The 12500-nt window shown below is 35.8% G+C and overlaps 2 protein-coding genes across 6 annotated transcripts in view; both read left to right on the top strand.

Moving 5' to 3' along the window:
• The window catches only part of LOC130802703 (DIS3-like exonuclease 2), a 7924-nt gene extending 3626 nt beyond the window's left edge, over nucleotides 1–4298 (top strand). The window contains exons 5-9 of one of the 4 annotated variants that reach the window (XM_057666739.1): nucleotides 652–826; nucleotides 929–2832; nucleotides 3273–3344; nucleotides 3425–3563; nucleotides 3672–4298. In XM_057666739.1, the coding sequence (XP_057522722.1) occupies nucleotides 652–826; nucleotides 929–2832; nucleotides 3273–3344; nucleotides 3425–3563; nucleotides 3672–3757 (2376 nt within the window). In that variant the 3' untranslated portion in view covers nucleotides 3758–4298. Of the gene's footprint in view, nucleotides 1–651; nucleotides 2833–3272; nucleotides 3345–3424 lie in introns of all 4 variants that reach the window. The other 3 variants (XM_057666738.1, XM_057666737.1, XM_057666736.1) reach the window with 3 other exon arrangements.
• A 970-nt stretch (nucleotides 4299–5268) lies between these two features.
• On the top strand, nucleotides 5269–10382 carry LOC130802668 (uncharacterized). 2 transcript variants are annotated; one of them, XM_057666679.1, is made up of 2 exons: nucleotides 5269–5388; nucleotides 5834–10382. In XM_057666679.1, exon 2 carries the CDS (start codon nucleotides 9213–9215, stop codon nucleotides 10203–10205), a length of 993 nt encoding a protein of 330 aa, XP_057522662.1. In that variant the 5' UTR covers nucleotides 5269–5388; nucleotides 5834–9212; the 3' UTR covers nucleotides 10206–10382. The 2 variants fall into 2 exon arrangements, with proteins under 2 accessions (XP_057522662.1, XP_057522661.1); XM_057666678.1 differs by lacking the exon at nucleotides 5269–5388 and adding an exon at nucleotides 5394–5658.
• The last annotated feature ends 2118 nt before the right edge of the window (nucleotides 10383–12500 follow it).

Raw genomic sequence — 12500 nt, 5'->3', positions numbered from 1 at the left:
ATATCTGTGTATATGTATATATATATATGTATGTGTATTTGTGTATATATATATATATATATATATATATATATATATATATGTATATATATATATATGTATATATATATATATGTATATATATATATATGTATATATATATATATATGTATATATATATATATATATATATAGAACATAACAAATACTCATTAAGAACAAAGCTATTATTCCTAATATTGGAAGTCATAGTATGTGGGATAGTATTCAAGATGATTCACGTTTTCCTTGTAACTTTCTTGTGTTAATCATGGTGCATCATTTTTTTTACTTATTCCGATTGGACTAAAGATTTACAGTTGTTTGGTTTTGGATTATAGTGAACAATAGTGAAATGGTTGATTTTGGATTAGTACTAACAAGATTAAGAATCTGTTATCTGACCCCGCAAACCTAACCCACTCTAGGTGGGTGCTATTTAGGGTAATGGAATGTTGTTGATTTTGTTGATATCCTATTCAGGTTAATCTTGTATCAGATTGTGAATTTTCTATAACGCATTGTTGCATATATTCAGTCATTGTTTGTGTCTCCTTGATGAGTAGTACAAAATTGTGTTATGTTGCTGTTGATCGCGTACATAATGAATAATGAAGGTTGGGTATCATGCAGGTTGAAGGAGATGTTGTTGCAGTTAAGGTTGATCCTCCTCTGTTATGGAGTAAGATGAAAGGTTCTTTGGGGTCTGGCAGCTGTTTGTCTCTTGTGGATGATCGTGAGCCTACCATTTGCTCTGGGATTACTCATGACAGTTCCAAAGGAAAAGCTGTACACTCTGCAGAATCTGGTTCCCCTCATATCTCAAATTTTCCACATGTTGAAGAGAATGGTTGTGGGATTATCTACAGTTATTCTAATAATCATCCCTCTACAATGTTTGGTCTTTCAGGGGAAGGTTGCCCTCATGGAGAGAATGAGGTTCTAGATTCCATTGAGAAATTGTATCATGCAGTTGTTTCCTCCCCATCTAAAAGACCAACTGGTAGAGTTATCGCAATTATTGAACCCTCCCCTCGTAGGGGAACTGTTGTGGGTTTTCTGAATGCAAAGTGTTTGCTTTATAACACGGAGGACTGCCGAAAAGAGAACAGAAAAAACACAATTTCATCGCCTCCATCCAATTGCAATTACATTCAGTTAATACCAACTGACCTAAAATTGCCTAAGATGATTGTCCCTGTGGGAGTATTGCCGACTAATATTAAGAGAAGGTTGGATGATGGTGATGCATCAATAGATAGAGAACTTGTTGCTGCACGGATCCAAAATTGGACAGAAGATAATTTACTTCCACAAGCTTGTGTCTTACATATTTTTGGGAAAGGGGGAGAGTTAGAGCCACGTATCAAGTCAATACTGTTTGAAAATGCAATTTGTTGTTACGATTTTCCTGCTGAATTGCTATCTTGCCTACCAGATGATTCATGGCAGGTCCCAACAACAGAGTTGCTATATCGAGAAGACATTAGAAATCTTTGTGTATTTACGATTGATCCTTCCATGGCCACTGACCTAGATGATGCTCTGTCAGTTGAAAGGATTTCAAATGATGTTTACAGAGTTGGAGTTCACATTGCCGATGTGTCTTATTTTGTTCAACCAGGTACACCCTTGGATGTGGAAGCATGTGATCGCTCTACCAGTGTCTATATGTTGAGAAGTAAATTGCCCATGTTGCCTCCTTTGCTTTCGGAGAAATTGGGTTCAGTTACACCTGGAGTAGATAGGCTTGCATTTTCCATCTTTTGGAACTTGAGTGTATCTGGTGATGTCTTAGATAGATGGGTTGGCCGTACGGTGATAAAATCTTGTTGCAAGCTGTCTTATGAGCATGCACAGGACATAATTGATGGCCAAATTGGTGTAGACAGTTTGGATATTGAAACAAGAGGCTTTCCTCATCTTTATGGCCATTTTAGTTGGCATGATGTTTTCCAGTCAATAAGAAGTCTTAATGAGATATCTAAAGTTTTGAAGGACAAAAGATTTCTTAATGGTGCTTTACGACTTGACAATGCCAAGGTTTCCTTCTTACTGGATGAGTTTGGATATCCATATGATAGCGTACTCTGTGAGCGCAAAGACTCCCATTTTTTGGTAGAGGAGTTTATGCTTCTGGCAAATAGTACTGCTGCAGAGATTATATCTAGAGCTTTTCCAGACCGTGCTCTGTTGCGGAGGCATCCTGAGCCCAATATTCGAAAGCTCAGGGAGTTTGAAGTTTTTTGCAGCAAACACGGGTTAGAATTGGATGTTTCGTCATCTGGTAGCTTGAATAGGTCACTGGAGAAGATGAAGGAGATATTCAAGGAAGATTCAGTAGTTTATGAGATACTTGTCAATTATGCTACTAGGCCAATGCAGCTAGCAAAATACTTCTGTACTGGAGACTCTATGGTGCCTGAGGATGAATGGGGTCATTATGCACTAGCAGTTCCTCTTTACACTCATTTCACTTCTCCTTTGCGTCGATATCCTGACATAGTAGTACATCGGACATTAAGTGCTGCTATAGAGGCAGAGCAGGTGTATATGAAACACCAAAGCACAGAAGATGGACTCAATCAGGCAGGCAAATTTAGATGCTTCACTGGAATTAAATTTGATGCTCTTGCATTCCAATCTGTAAAAGCTCAGCTTGAATTTTCCTCTTCTGCATTGAAGCATGGGGTACCAAGCAAGGAGACACTTATGGTTGTGGCCTCTTATTGCAATCAGAAAAAATTGGCAAGTCGGTATGTCAAGGATGCTGTTGATAAACTGTTCATGTGGGTCTTGCTGAGGAATAAAGAGGTATATAATTTTTTCTGTATGACAATGCTTGTTAGTTTTATACTTTGAGGTGTGGAGCTTGTTGCAAAGTTATTGGTTTTAGTGAAATTTAAATTCAATAATCTTTTTAGGATCTCCTTCCACCAAATCTTTGTCTGGCTGTGTTATCAACTCAAAAACTTCTAATATACGCTAAATTTCAGTTTTTATCTTATATCCAAAGTTTTATGAGTTCTATCTTGTCTAGTGGTTTTGATATGTAAAAATCATATGGTATCAGTTTCCACGTGCAAATGAATTTCTTAAATTTAATCATTTAAGAGAAGTGTTCAATAAAACATGTAAAGGAGTAAGGCTTGTACAAATTGGTTTCTAGAAACTATTAATCATGAGAGTTAGGGTCATGGAATTAGTGTTTTCATTGAGTGTATAACTTGGTTTTACCTTGGCTTATTTTGCAGATTTTGGTGTCGGACGCAAGGGTTTTGGGTGTAGGTCCAAGGTTTATGTCCATATATGTGCAGAAGTTTGCGGTATGTATTGTTTTTTTAGCTTCACTTGAAACAAAAATTGAGGTGATTTCTCCTTCTCATAATTTTGTCTTTTGTTGTAGATTGAAAAGCGCATATATTATGATGACGTTGATGGCTTAAAGACAGAATGGCTTGAGGCGACGTCCACACTCATACTCAGCTATGAACATACTACCAATAACAAGATTAATAAGCGCTTCCAACGGAGAGGGAGCCCTGGTAAACTCAAGCCGCTAGAAGAAGTGGCTGTAATTTGTAGTCCTTTTAACATAGAATCAGATGTTGAACCTGCTGTTTTCCCCCTCACTGTTCGTGTTTTGACTGCAGTTCCTGTTGTACTCCATGCCGTTGGCGGAGAGGATGGTCCATGTGATATTGGTGTGAGGTTATACATCAATTCGTATTTCACATAACTTCGGTGGAGCTGTTTTTTTAGATATTAATACCAGTGTATAGTGTAACAAACATATGGTATAGTAAAGCTGGATAGTGTTAACAGTGGCTGTTTTTATTAAAAGCTGCTTGTTGATATAGGGATGGGGATCAGGTCCATGTTATTTTTTGGAAGTGGGCTGTTCTAATCTTATCTGGCTTTACCCTCTTCTTTTTGACTTGTTCCCTCTTATGCTGTTGCTCAAATGTATGTTTTTTGGTTAATTTGAGGAGCAGTTGACTTATGTGGGAATATCTTCTGTTATTTGAACATATTGCACTCTTAATTAACTGTAAGATGCTGTGGTTCTGTTTTACATTTTTTATGTTTGGCTACCTACCATTCAACAACACTCGTCAGTCACCACAATTACAATGAGAAACAGAAATTCCCTTTTTTGGATACCAAAATTTGCTATTCTTAATGCATCAATATATTAATCAAACTAAGATTCTTTTCATCCTAAAGCAATTTTAATACTAATTATAAGTAGAAAAAAGTATACCTCAGTGCTAATTAGGGATTTCTAATGCAATTGTTATGAAGTTTGATTCTCTCCATTTTAAATACTCTTCATAATATCAAGCATTTCTAAATATAATAAGATGGAGAGACTAATGCATACATTTGTATAGTAAGAATGCTTGAATTTCATATAAATTTCTAAAAAATTTGAGAGCAGGGTGAGGGAGGGAGAAAATTATTAAATTGTTAACTTTATTTTCTTGTATTTGTCAATTTGTTACACTTCATATTGTTTTAGGTTTTCAATAGAGTAAAAAATGTTTTCAATCCAAATTTCGCATGGTACCGTGATACCGTCCATGGTGGACGAATCTTTTTTTTTTAAGTATGTCAGACCAAATTGCTATTTTAGGTATCGATTTGGTTTGACTAATTTTCTCTTTTTAAAAAAATTGTTAATAATCAAACCTCCACCGGGGATGCGATTTGACGATTTGTCTGGCATACTTTTTTATTTTATTTGTTTTTTTAATATTGATACTTACTTCTTGTACAATAAATATCTATAAAAGAGCACACCGCCATTTGAGATGATTATTTGGTAATAATACTAAATTAATATGTATACTTACCTAACCAACATCTGAAATGACGTCTTACTTTTCTTTAATTTTTTTAAAAACATATTGCCTATGACAAATTGTCATCTAAGAAAGCGATTTGATTTGAAATACAAACTAAATCGCTATCTCATATGGTGATTTGGTAAAAGAAGCTAAAAAGAATTTCTTACAGTCCATCCTATGTGGATCGTACCTTGAAAAGTAAGTTTCTCAAGAGAGTATGATGAAAAATAAGTTCTTAATTAACATTAGGAATAATTACAAAAAACTATATAATCTATAACACCTTTTGCAAAAAAAACTTACATATTCTAACTTTTGCTAAAAAATACCTTATGTGATATTTTTGTTTTCAAAAGACTTCGTAATGAGAGGCACATGACATACTTCACTTAAGTAACAACTTTCCCCTTTGTTTTATATCCCTCCACTCTCATTCACTCTCTCATTGTTCATGAAAGGTATCATTTACTGTACAACTTAATCATCACTTAAATGCAACATTAATTCATCTAATCTACTGGTAAGGTGTCAAATCTTCATTTATTCCACTAATCTACTAATCAAACTTGAACTAGACTCATTTATGCTATTTTGAGTTGTCTTTTTTTTGTATATTTTGGTTTAATTAAAAATCTTGCCTTTCATCATTCAAAGTCTCATCTTCTTAATTTCTCATTTGAACTATTTAATATTGATTCTCTAATTTAAGTTGTTGTCTATGGCAAAAAAAAAAAAAAAAAGAGATTGTCGAAGAAATTAAAGATTAATTTCACATGGAAAACTAAGCAAGGTTAAATTCTTTTCTCTAAAAAACTTGGTTAAACTTTTTTTTATATTTGTTTTTTGCTTGATTCTAATGTTTATTTGTGTGTTTTAATTGATTGCAATTTTTTTGGGTTTCTGGTCATAATGCATTCTATTACTTCAATTTCTTTACTTTTGTGATTGTATTTTTTGATTTGTAGAAATTTTGCACATTACTATTCAACTTACAAGATAATGAAGCCAATCAACATACTCCTTCCTATTCACCTTAGGAGTCTGATCCAAATATGGATAGCCCACAAGTCAAGATAAGCCAAGCCAAGACAAACCAAGGAGGATACATGGCTGAGCAACCTACTGATTGGATGCTCACTGACTTACCCGCTGACCTTGCTGATTTGGACGTGATAATTAAGGAAGGACAGTCCCAAGCTAGACCAAACATGAGTATCCAAGCATAACAAAGCCAAGAGGAATCAATGAGAAACCTCACAGCAACACTCAAGCCAGACAAAGACATGCATTCTGGTCAGCAGACAACAGAGCAGCCATCTGACGACCAGCCTACCTTGCGCACAATAGAACGCCTGGCCTCGTGCACGTATCAACATGGAAACTCAAGGGATGGCATCTTTGGACATGGAAGAAAAAGACAAGACTCAGAGTTAGCACGGAGAGCCCTCACAGAGCCCGGAAGATTCACGCCAAGGTCTTGTGTTCGCCTGATATTTGATAATTGCTGATCCAGAACTGCCAGCCATCACCTGCTGAGCAGCAGACCTTCGAGCCCTTCCACGGAGTCAACCTGAGCATCCTAGGATACACCAAGGGTATTTTTGGAATCTCTATACATGGGACTTTCCATCAACACCTTAAGTGCCTCCTTACGATCACGGTAAGACACCAAGAATTGATGCTAAAGGTCGGGTGTTCAACGGATAGTACAGCAGCATGAATCAAGCATTCTTATTCTGATTTATGTTTTTTAAAACGTGTACATATTAGCCACGTGTTACTTTTAGCCATTATTATGGTTTGGCTTAGGCTTAGCTCTTGTAGAAGGTCTCATAGCTCTATAAATAAGAGGCCTAATCCCTTGTAATAGTTAAGTTCAGATTAATCAAATACTTTTCATTCAAGTAATTGTTGTTCAATTACCTTCCGTGAGAGTCCTTTGTGAGTGAAAGCAAAGTGAATTTCCGGGTTAATTCCACAAAGATTGAAAGAGTGCCTTTCAATTGGAGTGTGAGGAAGAGGCCAATCAATTCAGTGCGGGTTATTTGTCTCTATCCACGGCCAAAGGACCACTTCTTGGAGTTGTTCTGGCCAGCCTTCTTGTTCGCTGTTTAGAACAGAAGGAGTATCTTGTGTGTGTCATTGTGTGTAGTTTGATCTTAACATCGGCTCTTGGTTGAGTTCTTCGTGTTCTTGAAGCAATCATCCCATATACGCATCAACGTGGTATCAGAGCTTAAGTTCTGAGAAGGGACAAGGACAAGGGGGTATTAATAAAGTCAAGTAACAAGCCATTTTTCACATTCTGAGAAGGAGTGATCAGAGAGAAAGGTATAGTGCGATTTTTGTTTCAATTTCGCCAATACAGGTACGTTCCAATTTCTCTTTGTTAATAATTCGTTTACAATCAAGGATTACAGAATATATTTGATCATTATACGCATTTGGTTGTGGAATGAAAAAATTCTGAAAATCTGATTGTTGAATGAATGATTGTGCATCAAATTGATTTCTGAAATTCTGTTCTGGGTCACTATACATATCAAATTTTTTCAATTAATTCATTTACATTCAATTCTTGAACGTCCTAAGTGAATGTTTGTTGAAATTAGATGACAATAGCGATTTAACTATTCGAACATTGAGTTTTCGCTGAAGAAATTGTCAAATTCGATTTTGATTCTTGTACTTCGATTCTCTGATTGTTGTGGATATTATAGCTGTTAGGAATTAGATAGATTTGTGTATATATCATTGGATATCACATTCGTTTGAAGAAGATTGATTGTAACATTCTGATTTGCGAAAACTCTTTGAGAAAAACTAGGGTTTACATTTGTTGCTGCATTAGTTATCTGAAACACTTAATATCATTAGGCTATTCTCTAAATTCATGTACGAAATTTGTAATCCATGATATTACATTGCTTAATAATCATTGCATAAAGAAATTCAGAAAACAAAAGATTGAAGAACAAACCAGCAGTCATTCATTTTCATTCAATGAGAAATCTTTGAACATTAATTTGTTTGCAACAAATTTGTTCTACTTCCTGTATGATTGGCTAAATTTGATCATAATCAAAAGATTTTGGGGTAACAATTCTAAAATCCAAGTATTACTTGTTGAATCCTTATTGTTGACAGAAGGTATTGAATCTTTCTATACCAAGTTTCTGATTTATTGTGGAGCTGAAGTTTACTCATTGTTTGCTGCATTTGATTCTCTATAGATAATTGAGCGCATTAGATTGTTTTATTTTTGTTTAGGTTTTAATTTTGCATTGCCAAACATCATATTCATCTCATACTTGCTTCATATTCTTCATATTCATTAACCATCATCATACTTGCATCATCATCATTGTATGTGCATCAATTGGTATCAATTGGTATTCTTCTGTATTGTCTGAAAAATGTTAATTACAATAGGTTGTTCTTTGAATTCATGTGTAAGTTTGTAATTCATTATAGTCATTGCATGAAACAATTTAGAAGCAAAATCTGAAGAAAATCAGTCATTCATTTGCCCTGAAATCTGTAAGAATTTACTGACAGTGTGATAAATTTGCTCTATTTTCTGTGTGTTTGGTTAACATTGATTCTAATTAGGAGATCTTGGTGTAAAATTTCAAAGAATCTGAACTCTAAGTTTCTGTGTGCTTTCCTCTTACTGCTGTCAGAAGACATTCAACCCATCTGTGCTGTGCTCCTGACTTGTGCATCTGGAATCATCACCTTACCTGCTGATTCAGAAAGAATAAATTCATTGTTGTGCATCTTAATTGAGCATCTAAAAAATTAGTTTCCTTTGCTGCTATCAGAAGATAACCATCAGCTGTACTGTATTCTTATTACTGCTGTGCACTTGAATTCTTGCTTCATTTGTTGCTGTCAGGAAGTGTACATTCATCTGCATATTGCCTTGGTACTATTTTACAATTAAGACATCACATTATTTGCTGCTGTTAGAAAGTGTCAAATTATTTGTGCTTGTTTTTGAACATTAACAGTAAAAACATATTGCTGAAACCTCTGAGTAATTTGCGTTTCTTGCTACTGCTAACAAGTGGAATTTGCTTTCCTGCTGTGTTCTTGATTTTACCTGCACATCTAAGTCATTGCATGATCTATTGCTGTAAGGAAAATTCAGTTCAGTACGCTTGTCCTTGGAAACTAACAGTGAGTGCATATTGATGGTGTAGCCAAAAATTTTTGCATTTCTTGATTACTGACAGAATGTATTAGTTGCTTTCCTACTGCGTTTGTTATTGTTTGTACATTCATCTTCGTTTCTGAAAAATTACTGTTTGAGGATTCTTGAATTGTGGCTCTGAGAATATCATGAATTTGGATGAAAGATTTGCTGAGATGACCCTTGCCATCCAACAACTCGCACATACAGTGACTAAAATTGACATGAACCAACGGGAAAGGATAGTACACACACGCAATCACGAAAGAACCACAGAGAATAAAACACTTAGATTAGATGTTGCTAATTTTGGGGGAACAACATACGACCCTGAGGATTATTTGGAATGGGAGGCTGGATTAGAGAGGTACTTTGAATTCAACGAAACCTCTGAAAAACAGCAATACAAACTAGCCAAAATCAAGTTAAACAAATTAGCTGCTATATGGCTTGAGGGAGTGCAAAGGCAAAGAAGGAGGGAGAACAGGGAGAAGATTAACACTTGGGCTAAACTGAAGAAACACCTCAGGAAGAAATACGTGCCCTCATCCGCAGTAACCAAATTTATTCAACGTGAGAGCAAACTAAAGGATCTTACACCCCTACCTCCATATAAGACCATTTCTACTCCTACAAAACAGAAGAAAGTAAGCCATGACCTGAATAAAAATAACTGCTACAAGGGAATTCAGAATGAGAAAGACTCTGTGCATCTGTTCACTAAAAAAAGTAATCAGAGCCTAATCCAGCAACAACACAAAACCTTGACATTATTAGAAGATAAGGCATTAGATGTTGAGTTGATTAAACCCGTGATTGTTACTAATAATGAGATAAACAAACTACCTCAGAAAAACCCATCTACATACTGTGATTTTCAATTCATAGAAGACAAGAAAACAAGCTATGTTCTGAACCAGAGTGAACATTGCAAAGAAATTCAGAAGGGGAAGGAATTCGTGCATATGTTCACTAAAGAGATTAGTGAGAACCAAGCCCAACAGCAATCCAAAACCTTGAAATCAGTAGGGGATGAAGCATTAGACACTGAGTTGATTAAAACTATACCTATTGATGATGTTGGATTAAAGAAGGAAAATCTGTTCACTACAAGGATTAGTGAGGAACAAGTCAAACAGTAAACCGAAGCATTAAAAACATTCGAAGATGCAGTAGTAGACCTGGAGTTGTTCAAACCTATGACTAATAATGATACGGAATTGAACAAGCTGCACCAAGACAGTTCAATTACATGCGGCGATGTAAGTGGTTTTTATTTCATAGAAGACACAATTGCTGACATTCATCCTGTTTGCAGGTACTTTACAAATGCTGAACAAAGGACTATAAAGGTGCTGCAACCATAAAACGAACACAAAAAGCAAATCGTAATAGAAGAGGAACAGTGCAGTACCAAAGGAGAAAATGACAACAAGCCAAGGGAACTGCAGGAAGGGACTTTTACTTGGATGCATTTGGACCTCCTGGACACCTATGGTATGTCGAAGGCTTTCAACTTAGATGACTTCAAACAGCATGAGAGCAACGCAGAATTGAGGATAATTCTGTTTAAAGAAGGAGGGAATGATCCAAATATGGATAGCCCACAAGTCAAGATAAGCCAAGCCAAGACAAACCAAGGAGGATACATGGCTGAGCAACCTACTGATTGGATGCTCACTGACTTACCCGCTGACCTTGCTGATTTGGACGTGACAATTAAGGAAGGACAGTCCCAAGCTAGACCAAACATGTGTATCCAAGCATGGCAAAGCCAAGAGGAATCAATGAGAAACCTCACAGCAACACTCAAGCCAGACAAAGACATACATTCTGGTTAGCAGAAAACAGAGCAGCCATCTGACGACCAGCCTACCTTGTGCACAATAGAACGCCTGGTCTCGTGCACGTATCAACATGGAAACTCAAGGGATGGCATCTTTGGACATGGAAGAAAAAGCCAAGACTCATAGTTAGCACGGAGAGCCCTCACAGAGCCCAGAAGATTAACGCCAAGGTCATGTGTTCGCCTGATATTTGATAATGGCTGATCCAGAACTGCCAGCCATCACCTGCTGAGCAGCAGACCTTTGAGCCCTTCCACGGAGTCAACCTGAGCATCCTAGGATACACCAAGGGTATTTTTGGAATCTCTATACATGGGACTTTCCATCAACACCTTAAGTGCCTCCTTACGATCATAGTAAGACACCAAGAATTGATGCTTAAGGTCGGGTGTTCAACGGATAGTACAGCAGCATGAATCAAGCATTCTTTTTCTGATTTATGTTTTTTAAAACGTGTACATATTAGCCACGTATTACTTTTAGCCGTTATTGTGGTTTGGCTTAGGCTTAGCTCTTGTAGAACGTCTCATAGCTCTATAAATAAGAGGCCTAATCCCTTGTAATAGTTAAGTTCAGATTAATCAAATACTTTTCATTCAAGTAATTGTTGTTCAATTACCTTCCGTGAGAGTCCTTTATGAGTGAAAGCAAAGTGAATTTCCGGGTTAATTCCACAAAGATTGAAAGAGTGCCTTTCAATTGGAGTGTGAGGAAGAGGCCAATCAATTCAGTGCGGGTTATTTGTCTCTATCCACAGCCAAAGGACCACTTCTTGGAGTTGTTCTGGCCAGCCTTCTTGTTCGCTGTTCAGAACAGAAGGAGTATCTTGTGTGTGTCATTGTGTGTAGTTTGATCTTAACATCGGTTCTTGGTTGAGTTCTTCGTGTTCTTGAAGCAATCATCCCATATACGCATCAGAGTGCCATTTGACATTTTATGAATTTTAAGGAGAGTCAAAAGTGGGACCTAAGGGTAGGAAATAGAGTGGTATTATGGATTTTTTAATGTAAGGGAGGAAAATTAGTATGGGTAATGGAGGGTATAATTGAAAATAGGATAAAGTTACTAAGGGCATAAAAGTCAAAAACTCATACCAAAAATAGAAATGGGACAATTAAGGTGACTTGACCATAAAAGGAAATGGGACACATAAGCTGAATAGGAGGGAGTAAATTTTTAGTTTTTTTAGTTTTGTGGGTTTTTTGTTACTAAGAAACTTATTTAAAAAATTAGTGTTTGTTTTTGTTAAATTGTGAAACAATCAAACAATCCGTTAGTTTTTGCAGTTATGAACAATTAAGTTGTAATCAAAGTAATTAATTTTTCAATGTGTTTTTCATTTTGTTACAATGTGATGTTGTTGCACTACTTACTTGTTCATGATAATTCATGGCATAACTTAATGTTTCTTGCTCATTGAATTATCTCATATGCAAAAAAAAAAAAAAAAAAAAAAAAAAACTAGAAACTTAATAAAAAGCTCTTAACTTTTAATCTCTTTATTTTGACATTTTTTTCACGCGTTCTCTCATTGCTTATTTCTTTTTAAACTTCTTAAATTCTGCAATGAAATGGTTAAAAATAAAAATA

The sequence above is a fragment of the Amaranthus tricolor genome, chromosome 16 (genome assembly GCF_026212465.1).
Source record: "Amaranthus tricolor cultivar Red isolate AtriRed21 chromosome 16, ASM2621246v1, whole genome shotgun sequence".
Lineage (NCBI taxonomy): Eukaryota > Viridiplantae > Streptophyta > Magnoliopsida > Caryophyllales > Amaranthaceae > Amaranthus > Amaranthus tricolor.
Note: the sequence above shows the minus strand (reverse complement) of the source record. Positions and strands in the feature narration are given on the sequence as shown.